Source organism: Melanerpes formicivorus, unplaced genomic scaffold (assembly GCF_026170545.1).
Source record: "Melanerpes formicivorus ecotype bairdi unplaced genomic scaffold, bMelFor1.0.p_v2 SCAF_19, whole genome shotgun sequence".
Taxonomy (NCBI): domain Eukaryota; kingdom Metazoa; phylum Chordata; class Aves; order Piciformes; family Picidae; genus Melanerpes; species Melanerpes formicivorus.
This window is the reverse complement of record NW_027142371.1, coordinates 8,429,294-8,451,086: the sequence shown is the minus strand read 5'-3', so window position 1 is coordinate 8,451,086 and position 21,793 is coordinate 8,429,294. Positions and strand designations below refer to the sequence as shown.

General features: G+C 42.1%; 1 protein-coding gene and 1 long non-coding RNA gene across 8 annotated transcripts in view; one reads left to right on the top strand and one right to left on the bottom strand.

Moving 5' to 3' along the window:
* LOC137446915 (uncharacterized) overlaps positions 1-21,793 on the bottom strand; it is a 120,157-nt gene that overhangs the window by 16,424 nt on the left and 81,940 nt on the right. For 5 of the 7 annotated variants that reach the window (XR_010988753.1, XR_010988751.1, XR_010988755.1 and 2 more), the window contains exon 9: positions 355-507. The exons of the other annotated variants lie outside the window; for them this stretch is intronic. This is a non-coding gene — a long non-coding RNA (uncharacterized lncRNA). The remainder of the gene's footprint in view (positions 1-354; positions 508-21,793) is intronic. 7 annotated transcript variants of the gene reach the window in all.
* Positions 8,153-21,793, top strand: part of BMP7 (bone morphogenetic protein 7) — a 46,595-nt gene continuing 32,954 nt past the window's right edge. Inside the window, exon 1 of the mRNA XM_068149994.1 lies at positions 8,153-8,672. Within this exon, the coding sequence (XP_068006095.1) occupies positions 8,153-8,672 (520 nt within the window). The remainder of the gene's footprint in view (positions 8,673-21,793) is intronic.

Genomic DNA, 21,793 nt, shown 5'->3' with positions numbered 1-21,793 from the left:
CTATTAGACTTGCTAACAGTATCTTTCACAAAGATTCTTTTGTTTCTACTGGAAATCTCCTAAAGATTTCTTTGACATTTCTCTCTCTCGGTATCCTGTCACAGGGCACTAAACCTTCATCCTGCACTTACCCAAATCCTTCCTTTCTCCAAGAGACATTGAAACCTTCCATCCCATTGTTCTAAGAAGGAAAAGTGTGGGCACTATCCATAAACAAAACCAAACAAACCCAAAGAAACACCACCCCCAAACCCCCAAAATTAAAGTAAAACACACACACACACAAGAAACCAAATCCAAAACCCAAACAAAACCAAAACTAACGCTCAGAGCCGCAAACTGCTGAGCACTTACCACAAATAGCAGAGTGCTCTCAGACCCCCATCACATCGCAGAGACTTGAGTGTGTTCTGTGTCTTGTAGGGGTCACTTTTCTCCAGCATTTAGTCTCTGCTTAGAGTGTGTGGTTCCTGTTATAATGCATGCTCTCTCTTCCACAATCTCTTCCTGTTTCCAAATGAAGAAGTAGTCCATGCTTTAACTTAGAAATACCCTTCGTAAATCAGATACTAGAACACAAACAGCAGCTTTTTTCAGAAGAAACTGACACTCTTTATTTGCAAATGTAGTCAGTGTAATTCTCAAATCATCCAAATTATGGACTTCTGCTGATTGAGCTATTGTTGCTTCCCAATTACACTCAGTGAAGATGCTTTGTAAATAGTTTTTTTAAGTGGAAGGTCTGTGCTACTTTTTTGATGTATCCAGGACACAGAAATAGGGACAGAAATAACCAGGAAGTGATTCATAATCTCCATAGCCCTCAACTGCATGAAGACACACTGTCTATGCTACATGGATCTGTACAGAGCGTCCTACAGTTACTCATCTGGAAGAACAAGAATTTGGTCCTTAGTGGTTTCAGTTTGTCACCATATCTCTAATGTCTCTAGAAACTAAACAACTGAAACCTTTCCCCTCCTCAGAGCTTTTCCTTGTCCATGAGAGAACATATATTAGCCACAAAAGTAAATTTATGCTCCCCAAAATGTGAGGATTCTACTGGAATGCAAAAAATCTTAACTTTTTTGGACTTTGAATTTTTGTTTTCATATGAGTTTAACAGATAGCAACTAATAAAAGAAAGGAAAAAAAAGCACAAGCTTTTATATGGAACTCATAAGAGTTTATTTTATAGCCCCTTGATTTAAGTAAACAAACAAACAGGCAAACTGCTTCCTTCTGCTCTTTTCCCGACAATCCAAATATTTAGAACTCTTTATAAGATGCTAATTGTGGAAATTCATGCTTTTAAATTATTCTTTTTCGGTGCCTTGAACAACAAAAACAACAGATTCTCTCTTGTGGTCAGACCACCAGAGCGGAGTAAAGTGCAGTAACTCTGAGAGTTTCTGCCCTATGTTCTGCTCTGCTTGTCCTTTTGAAAGGGGTCTCAATGAAGAGCCTTGTTGAGACCTCCGCTGGTGCCACTGTTTATAGAGGGGGTCATTAGGAACAGTTTAGTCAGAACAAAAGGGGGTTTGTTTCTATTGTCCTGCTTGCAGTTTGACGATGTCTTAACTGAAAATTTATCTTAATAGTCTAACAGTATATATTTGCCTATGGGGTTCAGACAACTGCAGAAAAGGCTCTCGATGAATGCTGAAAAGATGATCTTTACAAAGCAAACTCAGTGCACGCTAAGCACTATTTAGGGAGCAAAAATTTTCCGACTGAAAACTTAGAAGTCCCAGTCTCAGAGAGATAAAACCCTCACAGCGTTGCCCTTACAACGAAAGTATCCCTGACAAACAGAGCAGCAGCGATACCAGCCCCTCCATACATAGCCCCAGGAAAGCCCCAGGTGAGTTCCTCGGAAGGTGTAAATCCGCATACCTCCATCTGCTCACACGGTGCTATGTCGTGCTACACCAGCAGAGGAAACAGCCCACTCGCATTGTTTTAAAATCCTCCACCATAAACTTCTGATTAATGATTTTCTGCTGCTAAAGCTCTGGGAGATTGCTTCACACAGCCACTTGTAATGTGGCAAACCTCCTCCCTCGGTCAGACCGGGAGCTGGAACGTTCCTCAAACCATGGAGAATTGGGGCCAAACAGTGCTACTCTGTGCAACTTGGGAAGGGATATTTGTGGCCGGGGCTTTACAGAATCAAATGAATCTTCAGCTTCCATCTTGTTTCAGACCAGTCCAGAAACACTGCTATAAATCATCGCAGATATAATGAAAGTTGTGTTAGAGGCAGAACCAGAAACAAAAAATGCACATTGTATCTCTGCAGCCCCATGCAGCTCTAAAGTGGCAGCTCAAAACTTCCAATTGGAGTGGTTCTAACATGCATTCAAAATAGACTGGTAAAATAATTGTTCCTATGGAAATGAAATATAAATAAAAGTAGAAGCTGAGACTGTATTAAGATAATGTTGGACAGAATTCTGTTTCCTGGTTATTTAAACACAGAAGATAAGCCTCAACAGGAGAGAAACGGTGGGGTGCAGCTGTTGTATATAATCCTGCTTCCTACAGACCTGTAAAACCCATAGTCTCCAAAGATCTCCCTGTTCCAGCAACACAAGTTTTATGATTCAGGGGCATGGTACATATGGTTTAGCACACACACCCCAATTTTCCATGCAACCTCCCCTGTTAGGATTACTAATACTTGTGGCATGAGTAGTTTGTACAGCAGCTGTGCAAGGGTTATGCAAGCATTTATGTACACATTGGAATAAAGGCACAAAATAATGGTTCTTTTGAGGTATTACTCTGCACCTGCCTGGAGAGAAACAGTAAAACCATCCAAATCTATCTCACTGTATTTTACAGGTCAGAATCAGTTATTGTTCCCTTTGCAAACAATGAATAGGTTTTATATCTTTTTGTACATAGCAGAGTGTAAAAATACCAAACAGCTCTACCTTTAGAGATTAGAAACAGCAGAAAACTAAAGAATACTCTGGAAGACATAACCATATGTGAATAAAAAGAGTTCTGCATGTCTGATGATGGACAACCACCATTTATTGTATGAAAACCTAAGCAGACTCTACATGGCACGTTTTCAAGGTGCTGCAGCATGGCTGACATCTGCTCCTCACAGTGACACCTAAATGTGTTCTCAGAGTAATTTTTCACCAAAAAAAGTAGGACTAAGATTTCAGATGTTCAAATTACAGCATTAGCAGCAAAGGAAATGCCTGGGTTTATGCCAAGAGCTTCAATCAAATCAAAAGTGTATGGAATAATTTAATAGTACAAAATTAAATTCAGTTTTGTTTGGGCTGCTTTGGCAATATACAGACCCCAGAGTGATCTTCCATTAAACAATACACATATGTATGTATCTGTGCCACAAAAATATATTGCTTACATAAAGATTACAGACATTATGGAGGTACACTGGTGTATGCACACGTACACACGCCCCTAGTGATATACAGCTACATACAAACATAGATAGAAAATAGAACGTTGGCCTCTATTTAGGCTGCATGGAAATGTATGATGGATAGAACACTACAAATATTTTAATGGTACAAACAGATTTCTAATGTTCTCTGGAGCAAATAAGAATAAAAGAAGCCACACAGTTTCATCAAGTGAAGTCCTTTGAAGTGCTGAACTGTGAAGGACTGAACTTTGCCTGCCTTACTCAGTTGGCGAACATTAGATTCGGCACTATAGTCCCATTTCGTAAACCCAAAGATCATTTTCTACTTTAGTTACCACTAGCATCCCCAGATGTAATAATTCCCTTTCATACCCCAGGACAAAGACGTAATGTGCGACTCGCCTTTCACTGGCAGCGATGAGAATCAATATTTAATTCTTATAACATAATCAGTATTCTCCAACCCAGCACAGTTCAACCCAGATCTGTTCAAATTCCTGGATTAGAGCTAATGTAATGGCTTACTCATAATGCGATTACTTTCATATTGGTCAATATGCTCTCAGTAATAAGGCTGAAGAGATGAATAGAAACTATTCCTAAGAATGAGCCAACACAGCGTCATCAAATATGCACGGTAATTATGCATTCTTATGCAAATAATACTACTATTATTTTCCTTCTAAGAGTGTTTTGCATACACAGGGCCCAGAACAGTTCAAAATTCCCCAAACACATGCTACTTTAGTGGGAATATCTGGAAGAAGAAAAAAGTTTGCTATAATTTAGGACTTTCACTTTGTTCAAGACAAATGAGAGAAGATGCAAAACAGAATGGAAAAGAAACATGGTTAAAGTTAAAAAGAGGACATCAAAGTAGGAAGGCAAGAAGCTTGAAATTGATTCAGCAGAAAAGAGGAAAAAATGCTTTGTGTCTGACTTTTTAAAAATCATGAAAGGCATTTGGGAGCAGAAAGCAGAATTTTTACTGCCCAGTTGGTAAAATTTAATGCAAATGGTCGAATTCTGCCACTGGCATATTCCTAAAATGGGTATATGATGATGACAGCAGCACATACAAATTCATGAAGCACAAACCTGCACATTTTTGGCCATTTCATATGTTAAAATCAGACCCTTTATCTCCTATACACAAGCTTCTAGCTGTACTGACTTCCCCACAAAAAAACAATGGCAGTAGATGGTACAAAAATCAGATAACAGTATATTCACAATGCTCAAAGAGATCAAAAAGTTATTCAGTTGGTAATGTGGCTTGTGCAGACCCTCAGAAACTTTGAGAGTTTGTTTTTATAGAACTGATCTGAAGCAGCAAGTACCAACAAACAGGATTACTTCATCATAAGCATTTAGTTCTCCTTTTCAAGAAGAGGCCAGACGAGAGCAGAGTAAGAGTAAGAGGAAAAACTGGTTTCTTAATTGATCCAGGAAGGAGGAGGAAAAAGACAATGACATGAGGGTGTCAATATTTCAGCAACCTGTGTGGAACTGATCCTACAGGAAGCAGGATGGGATTTATGCAGCAGGCAAGAAAGGGGTGGAAAGACCTTGTCCATGAGAAAGGCAATCCAGTACCTTTTCTGTTTGAAAGGTATTTGAAATTCAAGCTCAGATCTGAGGACCAAACCACTGTGGTATGAGCTGCATCATCTTTTATTGTATGCAGCAGAATAAATGCTGCTCTTTGTTGTGCCCCAAAGCAACCCGAAGTCAAGAGCTGAAGACCTCACATTCCAAAAAATGACTCTTTAAGAGATTCTCTTTCTCACTGCACACTAGTGCTACAGTGTTACACCTTTTAAGAACACATGCAAGCAGTACCCTCACTACAAACTATCACACACTTACTTAACGCTGTAGCTGATTCAATAGGATCATAGAAAACGCTGCTATGTAAAGTTAAACTCTTGCAAATGTTCCTGTGAAGGCATGGGATACACTTGCAGCCTTGCCTTCTCTTTAAAGAACATAATTGCATTAATGTATCTAAACTTAGTCAACCAGACCACATAGCCAAAAAAAGAAGGAATTAGATTCAAACATCACTTTCCCAAGAAATTTATAAATCAAGGTTTCCAGGTTTACTTCCCCCCCCCCCCCCCTGCTATTTCTTGATACATACATATACAGCTTCAACAGTAGTTACCCAAGCTGTAGCCAGGATCCCAACCTTCCAAACTGTTTCTTTTCTTTCTCTCCAAGAGCAATGTCATTCCAAAGGCTGACACTGACATGTTTTAAAATGTGAGCTACAAGCAGTTCAGGTGCAAGTAGTTCAGGCTGCAGAGACACCTGCTCCCCAGCCCACTGTTCTATCACAGATTTTTGATCTCACTGTCTGCGTTTCCTTGCCCTACTGCTGCTCCATCAAAGGCCAACACACAAAACTAAGAAAAAACAAACTTCCTACGAGGAACAAAACAGAAAGTGAAATCAAGTTATCTGCAGCTGAAAGGGAGAGTAGAGGGATACTGAATCATCTGTCTGCCCTTCCACCACCAGCAGTTTCAGCCAACCTAAGGCAACCCAGCCCAGACACCCTATCCTTGCCCCCAGCTGTGCATTCCTGTGGCCTCCCTAGCTCCGGCACAATATGTAATCAGTCAGAACTGACTACAGCTGATCCAGCAGAAAATTAATTCAGCACAAACCTAATACATAAATGGTTAAAAAACAGAACCAGCTTCCTGACCTGTGTGTGGATGTGTTAGCACTGGAGAGGGGTGGGGTTTCACAGCTGAAGGTCCAGACTGGGGTGGGATGAGGAAAAAAAAACAATCTTTCTCAAGAGGAGCCTGGCTTTAGATCAGCTTAAATTGATCTAGAAACCACACCCTCGGCAAGAGAGAAATTTAGGCAAATACCTGGCCTGCTTAAAAGCAGGTTAGTGCTGCTCCTCGGGAGGTACAAAAGATGCTAGAGAGTTTGATCTTAACTGGGGATCCAAAATGCAGCTGCTTAAGTATTCGTGTTTTCGTTAGCGGGAAGCAATAGGAGGGCCACTACAGAGTGGCTTTTGAGCACTCCCATTAGCACCAGTGAGTTTTGCAAGTGCTCTCATGTTACTTAAGGTAAATGTAGATCCACAAACTCTCCCCCGCCATGGTCCCAGAGCTTGAGCCATTGCTAAACATATGTTAGAACTGGGAGTTTATTGCTGGTTCCACCACTATTTCAATAACTCTGTGAGTCATTTTGATGTCATGCCTCAGTTTCCCTGTTATTAAGAGGTGTATATACATTCACACAAACACACTAAATCACTCAATGTGCTTCCCATGTGGCTTTTTACCTGCTGTTCACACAGGGCTTTTGAACATAAAGCGCTAAAAGAAGTAATCAATACTAATTTCCACAACATATGGAGGATCTAGTGCTGGATACTGCTGGGTATTTCTTGCCTGAAAACACCAGAAGAACAATGTATCAAAAAAACCCCACAAACCAAAAAGCCTTGTCCTCCTTCATACCGTGCCCTTCTTCATCGTTTGCTTAAGGAGCAAATCTTAATGTCGGCATAAATGTAGCATGTACATGTGTATGTTTTTGTGCACTGGATGCAGTAACACAGATAAACCCTTCCATCCTGTCTTCCCTTGCATTCCAAGTAAGATTTGGGAAGAAGTAGCCTACGTTTGTTATCTGAGATTATTTACTGTTGCAGTAGACATCTATCTGGACTCATCAGGTCTGGGGCTCACTCACTGCATATGATACGTCCAGTGAGGTAAAAAAAAATTGTCACTGCTTTAAAAAGCTCGAGCCAGGGCTCTACGAAGGTGTGTGACCAGTGAGCAGAGGTGGATAATGTAATGGTACAAACCACGCATGGTGTGCACAGGTTGATGGTTCCAATCCAAGTTCTATGACTCCTCTATGATAACTTGCCCCTCGGATTTCTGAGTCTCCTCCAGTAACACCCCCCACTGCCAGCTGGAAAAGGTGACCCGGGGCTCCCTGCACACAGACATACGTGCCTACGTGCATGAGTATGTAATCCTCACATTTGAAATAATTTAGCGCTGTTGGTTGTGTCCTGGACAGCTTCTCCCCTTCCGCACTGCTTCGAAAAAAACAAAACAAAATAGGGTGGAAGAGAAGAAAAAAACCCACTGCCGAGTATGCATGTTTGTGCAGACAGGCGAGACACTTGCATCTCTGAACTCTGTGGGAGTTTGGGCCCCTTCCTTATGCATAAACCACCCTCCCTCCTGGGGTGTCGTCTTCTTAATTACATTCACGTTAATTGAAGTATTCGGGACCGGCTCACCCTCTCCCCCACGCCAGCAGCCTCCCCAAACATCCTGCAAAGCAACCTGATCAGATGTTCCTCCTCTAGGCAGTTACAGGGATTTTCTCTCCCAAGCGGTTTGGAGCGGGCGAGCGAGAGCGCTCGGGTTTTCCAGCCTGCTCCTCCCACCAGAGACAACCTCCCGCTGCCTCCCCGCCGCGCAGCACTGCACACACAGCTCCGCCGCGGCGTGCGGGACACGGGCACAGCGCACTAGTCCCGCTCCCACCGCCGCTGCCGCCACCGGGAGAAGCACTTCGGACCGCCGCCGCCGCCGCCGCTCCGTCCATGGGCCGGGGCCGCTGAAGGTAGCCCCCGCCGCTCCGCGCCGGCGGGCCATGAGCGGGCTGCGGCGCCTCCGCGGGGGCTGCCGGCCGCCGCAGTGAGCGCGGGGCCGCGCCGTCCCGCCGCTCCGCTCCGCGCCGCGCATGCCGGTGGGGCGCGTCCCGCGGCGGGGCAGCCCCGCGCCCCCCGCGCCGCCCCTCCGCAGCCGCCGCCGCCGCAGCCGCGCCGCGATGCCGGCGGCGGGGCGCGGGCAGCCCGCCTCCTGGCTCCTGGTGCTGGGCGCCGCCGCCCCCGCCCTCTGGTTGCGCTGTGTCCTGGCCGACTTCACGGTGGACAACGAGGTGCACTCCAGCTTCATCCACCGGCGGCTGCGCGGCCCAGAGCGCCGCGAGATGCAGCGGGAGATCCTCTCCATCCTCGGCCTGCCGCACCGACCGCGGCCCCACCTCCACGGCAAGCACAACTCGGCCCCCATGTTCATGCTGGACCTCTACAATGCCATGTCCGTGGAGGAGGGGGCGGCTGGGGCCGCAGCTGAGGAGGGCGAGGGCTTCTCCTACCCCTACAAGCCCATCTTCAGCACCCAGGGGCCGCCCCTGGCCAGCCTGCAGGACAGCAACTTCCTCACCGAGGCTGACATGGTCATGAGCTTCGTCAACTTGGGTGAGTGCCTGCCCTCGGTGAGGCCTGGGGGCTGGATCCGGGGTGGCTGGGCAGGGGAACCGTGCAAGGGGAGGCTGGAGCAGGGCCATGGTCACCGGCGGGAGGACTGGGGTTGGTCGCACAGGTGGCCTCAGTGAGGAGATGTTTCCACGGAGGGTCAAATGGGTGGCAGTGCACTTGGGCTAGGAAGGGCAGGTAGCGCCCCTTGGAGAGGCGACTGCTTTGCGAGGTGGTAGTTAAATGGCACCAGCGTGGAGAGGACTCTGACTTTCCATCACAGCATTTGGACAGCCACAAACTCTGGCCACAGTCCATCCCACACGCTGACACAAGAAGTTCTTTGTCGTCTTCTTCCTATGATAGTTACTTGCTGCATCTCAGAAATTGGATTTGCAGGTAGGAGTTGCGCAAGACGATTAGCAGGTCTGTTCTGCACCCTGCACTGCCAAGGAAGACACGAAAACCCAGGCAGGACCACTGGTTCCAGCACAGCTCCAGTGCTGGGCTGGTGCTTGTGTGTGATGCAGAGCCACTGGGGCTTCCCAGATGAGTAGTTCTGGCAACATCCCAGCAGCATCCCGGCACCGTGCACTCTTGGCCGAAGGGGCCGAGCCACTCACACATGTTTTCCTAATGGCTTGGGAGGGATTCCACAGTAAATCCTTATTTACTCCTGCAGCTTTTTCTGTTGACCCCAGTTTGTGCAGCTCACTTGCCTCTTTTCACAAGCACATGTGGATGGGTTTATGCAAATGATACCAAAGTTGGCACGTTTTGTATGTGGCTCGCTAGGCCTCTCTAATTGGATGCCACGGTCCAATCTGATTTCTATTTGCTTGCTGTAGATTGCACACCCGTGTGGACTGACTTGGCTGGATTTGAGTAAAACACCGTCAGGATGAGCATTCTATTTTAAATATGTAATTACAGACCTGGTTCACTCTATCCATTTTTAGACCTCGTCATGTGCAGCTCCGAAACCACCACATATACAGATTTGGTGTCTGCAAGTTCAAGAGAGAATCTGAATACTACTTCCAAAACAAGTTCAACTCAAACTTTGTCCCAAACAAAGGGAGAGGTAAAGAGCAATAGCAGCCCAGCTCTGGCATGTAACCCACTAGGGATTACAGACACCCCCGTTGCCAATAAATCCATTAACACCTTTATGGATGTCACTGTTCTGGACACTTCCACTGTCTGGAACTTCAGAGGCAGCAAAGATTAAATCACCACCTAAATCACCAGCTCTCTAATCCCAGCGCTTTAACTAACTGAAAAAGATCAGTACCTGTAAAGGCTTGGTGACATGCGTTAATAATTGTTAGACACGGTAGCCGTCCTGACACAATTCCTGTGAGATAGGGAGACACAGGACGCTGTGGGAGATCTCTAGTTTGCATGAGCTGCACCTCCTTATTAACTGCCATAAGCGTCACAGAGGGAAGCTCGGAATTACATCTGGCCTGGGGGCTGCACTCTTTGAGAGCACGGGTGCTTTCCATTTGGAATTACAGTGTTTGTCTAATTGCTGTTGGATACTTAAGGTGATCAGCAGTGATACATTTAAAAATCAAATATTTGAGCAGCTAGAAGTACCAGCAAAGTCAAATATTTGACTTCAGAGATAGGAGTGATCTTGCTAACATTGTTCTCTGTGCTTCTTGGGTCCTACACAATGTACAATCAGCATGCAGGGAAAGTCCCAAACAGAAGACAAAGGAAGTTGAAGTAGTGATAGCAAAATTCACACTTCTGTTTCCGTTTTGGGAGAGAAGCTTTCTGAAATGTGTAAGTACCTATAGAAGGGATTTCAGCTCTGGGGAAGCTGCTTTGCTATTCGGCTGTAGTTATTTACTGCATAATTTCCATCAGTGGAACTGCAGCGCTCCCGTCCTGTGCTTCCTGTGTAAGGAAATGTCACCTTTGCAGCCAGGGAAGTTTTACACGGAAGGAATTAATGTTCAGGTCCCCACATATTCTGAATACAAAGGAGTGGAATCAATCCATAAACCCTGAAATAAAAATTGCAACTTTGGATATGCCTATTTCTACCTGGGAACTTCTTACAGAGAAGGTTTTACCTGCGTAAAGTGTACATAATCAAGAGTCGACACCCCGATGCGATGTGATGACCACAGTGGATGTATTCATTCATCATGACCTGCTGGGTTTTATAGCTGGCTTAGAAATCCACAAAGTGTTCTTTATTCAAAATACTTAATTGTCATTTTATGTAATTGCTGTCAACATGGTCATTGAGCGGGAAGAGTGCAGGCAAAATCCAATAGGTTTTTAAGGATAGGCGGAATTATTACCATCAAGGCACATTTTGGAGGTTTAGCTGTACTGTTTTGTTCCCTTGTCAACTGTGCATGCCAGGACGAGTTTAAAAAGGACATAGATCTGTAACAGCTTTCTTCATCCCTGTGTACACCTTTCATCCCATTATAGTCATTGGTCTTTCATCTTTATAGGACAAAGACAGGCTTGTTTATGGATGTTTTAGTGAATTAGACCAGCCACTCACTCCTGTATATATAGTCAAATGCAACACCTGCTTTGATATGTACAGTTTTCTGTGACATTCAGGGAAAAATCAGAAGATCTGTTGTAGAACTGATATTTTTTTGGAGACTTTCTACAATGATCCCTTTTAAAGCAGAGCTGAATTGCTAAATGCAGACTGTAGTAAACTGTGTCCTAGTTTTGTAAGAGATACTCTGAGAGCATTGCATTTCACAGGTAGACTTTTATTTCTATACCAAAGCCCATCACAATGAGGAAGTGTCACAGCATAATACAGTTTCATCTGAGAATGGAGGAAGCAAAAGTGATTAAAGAAATGGTACTTTTAAATTCTAATAAATAAAACATGTTGTTCTAGGCTTCCCAATGCTAACCTACAAAACCACATTTTTGCTTTATTCACATTCTTCATCTATCCAGTTGTACAGCTTTAGAGGGAAAAAATAAAAGAAAGAAAAAGGAAAAAAAGGGTTTGCTTTACAAAATTTATTGGGATACATAATTTAAAAAGGAACAACCACCCCTCCACACACTGATTTCTATGGAGATACTGTGTATTTATTCCAGAGAATTTATACTGGGTAGGGAGGAAGCAGAATACAGGTGCTCCATTTCAGGGTTAGGCTGCAGGGAGCTTTGTACTAAGCATGTAATGTTACTGTAAAATCTTGGCAAATAATTAGATTTAGAATCAGTTAATTCACAGGCTACATTTTGTCTTAGCCTACACCTGTGCTAGGATGGATGAGGAATGGATTTATGTCAGGAACGAAGTTACATTTAAATTAAAAGAGAATTTAGCCGCAGTGGTCTGACTAAGTTAGTTAATTACTGGCTAATTTTGTACAATTTATTGCTGTAATTTCAGTGTTTGGAGTTTTGTTTCAGGTCCTGTCCAGGTTAGTTTACAGAGTGATCCATTTTGGGAGCTGAAAAACACACAAGGCATTTTTTTGCACAAGTTTAATTTCAAGTTTATAAACAGCAACTAAGGAGTAAACATCCTCTGGATTACTTAGACCCTCTACTTCTAAAAATAATTGAGTTGTCCCTATGTGGGTAATCATGCCTTGGTAAACAGACTTGCTTAGAATATTTTTTAAGAGAGTCAGCACAAGTGATATGCAATTTGTTAATTTGTCTTGTGGCTGATTATAAAATGAACAACATTGTTTAATCCTGGCAAAAAATAAAGAAGGGGTGTGTGTGTGTGTGGAAATTAGTCATTCTTGGAAGGAGCACATGAAAGTGGCTTTTGTTAATGTAAATCAAGAAGCTGAAGAGCCCCAAAGTTTCCTTTTATTTCATACCATCTGGCTGTCCTTTTTGTTGACAAGTGTTTGGCATACAGAACCATCTCTTTGCCCTTTAATAACAGGCTTTAACACTGTAGGGTATTAGAAAAAGATTCTATAACAGTTAAAAAATTTCCTTCGGGGAATACTTTATAAAGTGAGCACGGGCTGCAGGCATTTGCAGCTGTAACCTGGCTTGTGTTAAAATTTGGAAGGGGCTGCCTTGCATTCCAGCTCACTACAGGCCTTCATTGGTGTACAGCCAAAGGTTAATATAGATGTCACACAGTTTTTCTTTGGAGAGCCTCAGATATAAGAGTGTGCGTACAGCTGTGTTTTTAGTAACCCTTTCATAATCACTTCTTTTAAACCTCATTTTCCTGCTTATATAAATCAAAGATTTTCAAGGATATTTGACCTGGATTTGAACTTATTTGATCTTCGCATATTTCCCACTTGAAACAAAGCAGATTAAATGTTAGCCCTGGATGCCTGGTCATGATCACATGGTTTGTCCATACATTAGGCCAAGCCCTCAGCTTCTTTTTTTCACTCCTCCACCTAGTGCTGTTACAGGCTCTCAAGCCTGGACAGGTACATCCTGTAGTTGTTTTGGACAGTATGGATGTATGCAACACTTGGTGGTATAATATTAGCTGAAGTAGAAAGCTTGAAAGCTATGAAAGCTTGAAAGGTATGAAGTACACTGATGCTATAGTAAGGTATTCTTTGACTGTGCAGACCTGTTCTAGAGACTAATGAAATTTCTAATTTTCAGGTGCAAAATGCTAGAACAGAACAGGAAATATTTACCTTTGACATAGGGGTGTAGTGGTAGTGGAGAATGGAGCAGCTGAGGAGAGATGTCCTCATGCAAAGAAAAAGCGCATGGCAATTGTCCCCATCTGCTCGCACACTTCTGTGGCCGGTTTACCCCAGCAGTAGGGTCTCTCCTCTGTTCCCACACAGGCTGTCCTGGGGAGGTGAAGCCCCCTCCAGGAACTGTAGTTTAAAAGCCAAAACACAACGGCTTGTAAAGCGCTTTGAAGGAGACAAGCCTTGATGGCCAGATCTTGTGATGCTTGTAACAGGAGTTAGGCACAAGTGAAGCGTACAGGACCCATTCCCACCCGTGCTCTGCTCGCCCTTGGATTTCCTTGTGTGTCTGTGTGTCTCCCTGTGTGTGCGTGCATCCCCCCTCTGCTCCTTTTGCAAAGGAGGTTTAATGGCCTTAGAGCAGCAGGCAGCATGAAATCAAGCGTTATGTTTTGGTCTGTAAATAAGCTTGAAACACATTTTTGGGTAGGGGGCAGAGAAGCATGAGAGAAGGCTACACAAGTAGTTGGAAACATTAATTAAAAAAAAAAGATTGTAACTATTAAAGCCTAGTCAGGGCTGTTGACAGGCTCCTTTTAAATAGGACACTGCAATGTTTTAGTTTAATACATTCTGGCAGTGTCACCGGGGTTAAGGCTAATACTGGGATGTGTGGATCCTGTCATGTTATTGTCAGGAGGAATGCAGGGATTAGGTTTAGAAGTGGTGGTGGGTGAGTGGTGCAGCTGTGTACACTTATTGTAAAAGATTTAAGTCCCACTGGTAAAATCAATATATTAAATTGCAAGAGCCTCTGTTTTTAATTAGTTTAAATCAAATATACAGTTAGTGCCATTATGGCTTCTATCCTAGGACCAAGTGAGGAAATACTAATATTTATATGGAAACTGTTAATTTCTGGTTAAAATGATAACACATTTAGTTGTGTGCATCTAAATTGTTCTAACTTGAGGAATACCAGTGAAAAGTTGCAATGATGGATGAAGACATTTGAGCAAGAATACAAGTAAGCACATTTTGATAGCACGCCAGATAAAGAGACTACCTGTTGATACACAGTATTAAGAGACCACAGTATTGAAAGCCCTTTCCAATGGTACAGTCCTCTCTGGGGCCTGCATCAAAATACTCAGGTGAATTAACTATACATATGTGTATATACATATGTATGTATATATATAATATCTATAAAAATGAAATGTATTCCATGTGTATACTTCTGTAAAGGGAAGGAACTGCTACAGAAATGAGTGAGCTGTTTAAATTAGTTTCAGCATGAAGATTTTAGTTCTAAAAGTGTTTGAAGTAAATGGGACTAATCACATAGATAAAGTTCTGCACATGCATATGTTTGGAAAGTGGAAGCCCAAGAGAAAATTCTTGGCTAGGTCTTCATTGGTGCAAATTGTCAAATTTCTACTGAAGCTGGCCCTATGGTCTCATTATACAACTGTACGTCCAAAGTAATTCCCATAAACTCCCTCTTGATTTACACTAGCACAGTTGAGAACACAACTGGGCCAAAGAAATGCCCCTGTGTTGAAATAATGAGCATGCAGTAGTTTCTGCTAGAGCTTCAAACAGTTTTGCCTCCTCATCTTGAAATTGTTTTTGAGAGAGGTTTCCTTTACTGCAAATAATCAAAACATGAACTAGCTCCTATTAGTTGCTGCTTATCATTATTAGCCCAGTCCATGTTGTTGAACTACAGCTGAATTCCCATCTTTGCAACAAACAGAATTTAACAAATAGTGTTTGACAAAAATGTGAAACTGATATTTCTTAATACAAGACATATTTCATATGGAGAAACTTCAGCGATGAAAGATTCCTGGTATCAAAATATCTGAATCACAGTACAAATAAACAGTGTGTTGTAAAGGCTACGGGGCCAAATTCCGTGCTGGAATAATTCCACTGAAGTCTGTGGAGCTGTGCCAGGAGATAAACTGCCATCAAGACTTTTTTTTTTGGTGTACACATGAAAAAAAACCCAGAAGTGTTTTCAGGGTATGTCAGTAAACATCTTTGTTAAGGAAAAAAAAAATAATGTTGCAGGTAGTGAAGTCTGAAGTGGTTCTAGTTCAAACTATTTCTTTTGCAAGTGCTTATTTTGTTGATGAGAAATACCCTTTATTTGGGTATACACTGTATAATTCCATTATTCATACAGAAATTTACCTGATTTGCAGCAGGTAACATGAGAGGGTCTGGAGTGTGAGCTCCTATGTGCAAGCCTCACAATCTTGTGCCTTGCATCTTCTTTTTAAGCATTTGTGCCTGCTACATCTTGAAGTCAACTGCAGATCCAGATTGAATTAATGGCAACTTTGAGACTACAAGTTTGTAGTGTAATTGCTTTATTGTTTTGGAACCAAGATGCTTACAATCCAGTTCCTGTGCAAACATGTTTAACGTGTGTTAATGTGTTTCAAAACCAGACCCTCTCTGCAAAATTCTGCTTTTCATTAATTGACATCAGTAGCATGGTACAGTATTTCAAAGCACTGGCCAAATATAAACTGTGTTTCTAATTTCCTTACTTTCCTGTGTTTGGAATGCCAATGTTAATTTGTTCCCATGGAAGAGTGAGAGCTGCCAACCACAGTTTTATATAAATGGCTTTGCAGTGCGGGGTTGCCAACACTAAATGATACTTTGGAATTTTCATGACATTATGTATTTACTTCTTGTGTGTGTATGTGTGAGAGAAATAGAGAGATATATAGGATGTTGAACAGCACAGCCACTGATGATCAAGGCAGATGTTGGGAAAAGTTAATCCTCTGAGTAGCTGTTACTTCATGTTTCTTCTCATATAAGATTTTAAAACAATTTATCAGATATCACATAGCATGTTCCTTCTGCTTAGGAAAAAAAAAACCACCCTGCAGTCAGTTTCGTTGCTGACTATCCAAATAGCTCTGTGGTTCCCCCCCCACCTCCCACAGTTTTAGTTATTCATTAATAGATGAGCAGCACTTTTGTTTATGTTGCTGTTTGGATCATTATTATGAACTAGACTGGAAGAATGTGATATTACTCAGCATGAGAAAATGTAAAAGTAGAAAAAGCTGCCACAACTCAGGAATGAGGGAATTAGCTGATTTCAAATAAAACTGCCAGCAGATATTTATTTATTTTTTTTCTTTAAAAGGAGTAGCTAGATAAAATGATTTGGTTTCTGAAAGAAATTCAAGCATGATCATAGTTTCTTTAGTGGTGAGTACTGTCTTTGTTCATGAAACAAATGTGAAGTTCCGTTTAAACAAATGCATTTTAAACTGCTGAGGGTGAAAACAAGGACTGTTTATGTGTTTTTTCCTTTTACTCCTGGAGGATATTCAAAATACAAATTGTTCATGTTTCAGTAGATTCCTCTTAATGAGTGCCATGGTTTATCTCTCAATTTTCCCATTTTATTGGAACAGGTGCAGTGTCTGCCATCTGTGCCAGCCCTGCACTATACCAACAAACAAAGTGTTGTTTTGGTTCACTGGATTTAAAAGTCTCCTGAGAGTAGAGAAATGAAAGAGAAAGAATTTAGAAAGTGCCTAGTGAAGGAAAGGCACTTCAAGTAATGTGCTTTGTCACTCAAGTCTTCCCCTAAATTACCTTAAACTATGTCTAAACTGTTTGAAAAATTTTATCCACAGAGTATTAAGTTTCTGTTACATCTCAGAGGTCCCATGCTATTCTTTATCATCTTTATCCTACCACAGTAGCTTCCAAGTGAGACTCTTTTGTTGTCAGGTTGAATTAAATTTTACAGGAGGAAAAATTCTTTTTTTTTCCATGCCTCAAAGTAGAAGAGTTGTAAATTTCAGCTTTTCACTGTGTCTGATTCCACTTAATTTAAAAGATACTGCAAATAGCCATCCGGCTTTAAACAAGATTATGTTGTAATTAGACAGACAAACTCATAATTATTTAAGGGCTAAACCACCAACAACAACCCTTTCAGGTTCATTTTGACAGTGTTTATCCAGTGTATCTGGAAAGGCTTACAATTAAAGTGCCTGAAGGGTGGGGATGAGATTTTTCAGCATGCAGTCAGTGCTATTGGGTCCACCTGGCCTGGGAAACTATGCAGGCTTTGTACTAGAGAAAATCCTTTAACTTAGATCTTCATGGCAAGCTCTTAGAAGTTACCTTCCTTTTAAAAAAAACAAAGGGAGGGGGAGAGGGAAGTCTCCACTTCCCTCTAAATAGTAACTAAAATGAGCAAGTGTCTAACTTAGGCTCTCTGTGACTAGGGAACACTGTTGCTGATAATCTGGTGGTGTGTCATTTTGTAAAGGTTTGCCTATTGTGCACGACTGAGCTCAAATGAGCAAAAAGTTTCCTCTCGTTAGGCTGCAACCTCCCAACGTGTGATGCTGAGCTGAATTACACCTCCATGCAAAGCCACTGATGTCACCAGGCAATATCCTCAGCTGGCACAAGGCCACCCCAGCAGTGAAGTCACCACAGTTGACGCCATCTGAGAGGCTGGCACAGTGTCTGCACCATGTCTGGGGGGCTGTAAATCAGGTTGAGCTTTGACTCTGTTACTAGAGTCACTAGGGCAAATCCTGCCTTCAACCACCTTGTTGCATTGGCCCTGGTGTGGCTGCCTTAGTCTTCTGATTTTACCAATTGTTCTTCCAACAGCACAGCGGCTGTAAAACTTTTAAAAAGGGACCAGAAGAACCCTGGGAGAAGCACTAAAAAATGCTCATAAAATAATACAGCATCAGTAGTTGGGAGTTATAATTCTGATGGAAAGACAGGTTTCTTACTGAGCCAGGATTAGGAACAGGGCTGGTTGTATTTCACTGCTGGTGTCCCTGAAACACCCAGTGACTTTAATGAGTCCTTTGGCACCCCGAGGGAAAGCAAGTTCAGGATGAGCATTTAAATGGAAGATTAAAAGTTAGTGTAATTTGGGAACTCTGAATTCTGGTGCTTACAATTAAGTAGTGTTCACATAATTTTGTATCAATATTTTAACAACTCACATCAGCCAACTCTCTATAACGCCACAAGCAACATTAATTTGCCACTGACAGGGATAAATTCCTAGTTGTATCTGTTCCACCCCCACACTCGATGCTAGCAAGCTGCTCCTCCCCTGGTTTTAAAGTTTAAAACTTAATTGCTTCTATCACTAAAAGTATTCTGAACATTTTAATCTAGCTACTTTTATTTGTTTATTACTGTGCAGTAATTATAATCCCACAGGGACTTTTTGGATGTTAATAAAGAGAACTGCACATCACTCTCTTCCTGGAGTTTGTGTGGCACTATAAACATCATGCTGAGTTTAAGTTCCCCTTTCTGACCATATCCTTAAAAAATCCAGCATTTGTTAAGAGAAAGGAGGGGACATATTTTTTTTTCCTTTTTGAACAAAATAGAAATGGGGGAGGGGGGAGGGAAAAAAAAAGAAGGAACTTTACCCTCACAATCTGCTCACTAAATAAAGCAGTAAATGTTCAGTTGAGACAGGGAAAAACCAGAACTGCTGGAGATTGGTTGTTTCCTTTTGGAGGAAACAATAAATGTGCCTACTTGTATTTTAACAACATTACTACTGGGGCCCCTAATTACATAAATATACTTGTAATAAACTGCAGAAGAGAAGAGCTGAAAAAGAGTCATTCTGCACCAACCTTCAACTCAATAAGAAGCTCTTTTAAATGTTGGCCTGAATGAGAAGGTGAAGATATTTCAGCACTGTGATGAATCATTTGTCTCCTGAGACAGGTGAAAAGGAGAAACAAATCAGACATGTGGTGTAAAACTTTCCTCATTGGTGTGAACACAACTTTGACCTCTGAATGCAATAGTTCCTGCACTCAGTGGCATGCATTATAATTGAATTACAAGATTATCAGACTCCATATCCACAGAAATCTCTGACTGTTACGCTACATTAAAACCTAACATAGGGAATACAGAGATACATGAAAGAATCCAGAATGATGCAGAAACACATTTAAGCAAACCCCAAATATTATTTGAGAAAATAGTCCACTGCTATTTGGCTCATTAATCCACAACTGTGAGATAAGAGCTGTTTCACTGAAAATATTGCAGAAAAAGGGTGTGTGTGTGTGTGGGAAGACTATCTGGGTCTGTGCGTCTGACACTACAAGTCTTTCCTCCCTGTATTGACAGTTGTGGTTCAACAAGAGAACAGTGGCTGATAGGCAGGAGACCAAGATGGAGAAGGATGATCTGTGTTCTTGCTCCCTGAAAGACACTTTCCTAAAGGCCATACTCTCATTTCTGTGTTATTTTTAACAGTTGCATGCAACGGGACGTGAACTGTGTTCCCTTCATTCATAGCAAACTGATGCGAGGACGCGAGGGTGTATTACAACAGCTGATCTTTTACCCCAGAACTGCAGTTGCAAAATTATGTTTGAAGACACACAAAACCCAAAACAAAACAGAAAATGCTGTTGTTAGGGGCTGACTCAGGAGGCCTGAATGGCCCAACCCTAGTGAGAGGCTCAGTGTGAGGAATCCAGCCCTGCGATCCACAGTGTGGTATGCAGGGCTAGGTGCTGCTGATGTCACTGATGGGCTTATCTTGTACCAAAGAAAATTCCTCTTGTATAATAGAGATCGTGGGTGGGAATTAAATTGAAAATAAATCTTCTCCTAACCTTCAGATGTTATGCCTGGGGCGTTGGCCACCAACATTTAAAGTGTAAAGTGGACACACACATGCACACGCTCTATACATACATCTATATCTCTATCTCTTCCTGAGAAAGACATTTCTGAAATGCTAGTTTTCACTTTCCATCACTCTAAGACACTATCATTTTACATCTACCAAGAGAGGTATATGTGAATGCCATCAACTTACAGATCTTTAATATTCATAGCTCTCAGGCCCATATACCAAGTTATTAAAAGAACAAACAGTCCCCTGCCTGTTTCTCAGTGAATGTATTGCACAGCAAGCATTCCTAGAAAGCAGAAAAGATTGCACATGTAAGCCATGAGTCCCATTGCAGGCAAAAGGCCAGCAAGTGGATGTGTGGCTCTGGGCAGCGAGGATGATTGCTGGGAAGTGATGTACTCTCTAGTCCCTGTGTCTCAAATTGAGGAGGCTGTGCTCAGTGCCCCACCTGAGCTCAGCTGTCTTGGCAGCACAGATGAAACACTATGATCTCAAAGGAAAATGTGAAATAGGTCACATTTTCCCACTTTCACGAGGAAGAGCGCTCTGGACTATCTTTTTAAGCAGTAATTGAAGTCTCTAATTAGTGTTCTTCAAAATGTTCCCTTCCATCCCTCCAAGCACTCTGTTTATCTAATAATTCTGGCTGCTAAACTATGTTAATATCACTGGACCTCCCACATATAGAACACCTGAAAAATATGCAGTGGACATAACACTATAGACACAAGATGAGCTCTGCTCTCACAGATGGACCTTCTCCCTGAATAGCTTGTTGCCTGCTCATCTCCCAGCACTTGCCTGATGGAGGAAGGCACAGATGTTTGTTATTGCACAGTCAAGCTCAGAAGACCCAGCCAAATGCAGTCATATGGCACAGCTCAGAGTGTATACATTCCAGTTTGAAAGTTTGCTGATCACAATCAAAGGCTGAGATTCTTATCTGATGGCCACCTGTCTGATATCAGCTGGTCATTTTGTAATATCCCACAAACTACTTTCTCAACAAAGCCAGAATCTGAGATTTCAGCTGAGAAATCTAGCAAGTCATATGGTTTCAAACCTGGAGAACTGGTTCTTGAATTATTTTCCTTTTATCACAGTGAACCACAAAAAAGGCTCAGTTCCCCATGCCTGCGACTCCTGCTGTGTCCCTCCCAGAGAGCCTGTGCAGGTGTAGACTCACACTCTGGAACATTTTGGGGGGGATGCTGTTATTGTTGTGGCAATACAATATTAAAGGAGGATTAATTAGATTTATGTTATTTATTTGGGCAGCTGTTCAGTAGATGAAAGGCAGTCTAATGCAAATGAAATGAAAAAGCCTTAAGAGGCCAATGTGCAGTCAGTGCTCCACTCGTGTCCCTTAGCACGGCCAGTGCAGAAATGGGCACATTCCTTTGACAGAAATGAGGCATTTGAAGATTCCATCAGCTGAATTTTCTCTTTCAAGTGTTGCCAGTAGATGCACAATATATACATGGGCTTTTAAAAGACTTTTATTTTGAACTCAAGATGTGAATCTGTGGTATTAAGGAAAGCAGTACAATCCTTTATTTAGCTGCACCTGCACCTTAATGCCTAATGAGTTTAGTCTGATGGAATCCAGACCTCAGGAAGGATTATAAATTCTCATTTGATTTCATTTACTTCTAAAATACTTTAAACCAGCTGTACCAGTCCAGAATCCAGTCCTCATTTCTATATCAATTTTGCAAATGTTGTTGAATTTTTTGCTGTATTAAGTAACTTTATGCTATATAATAATACACCAAGAGTAA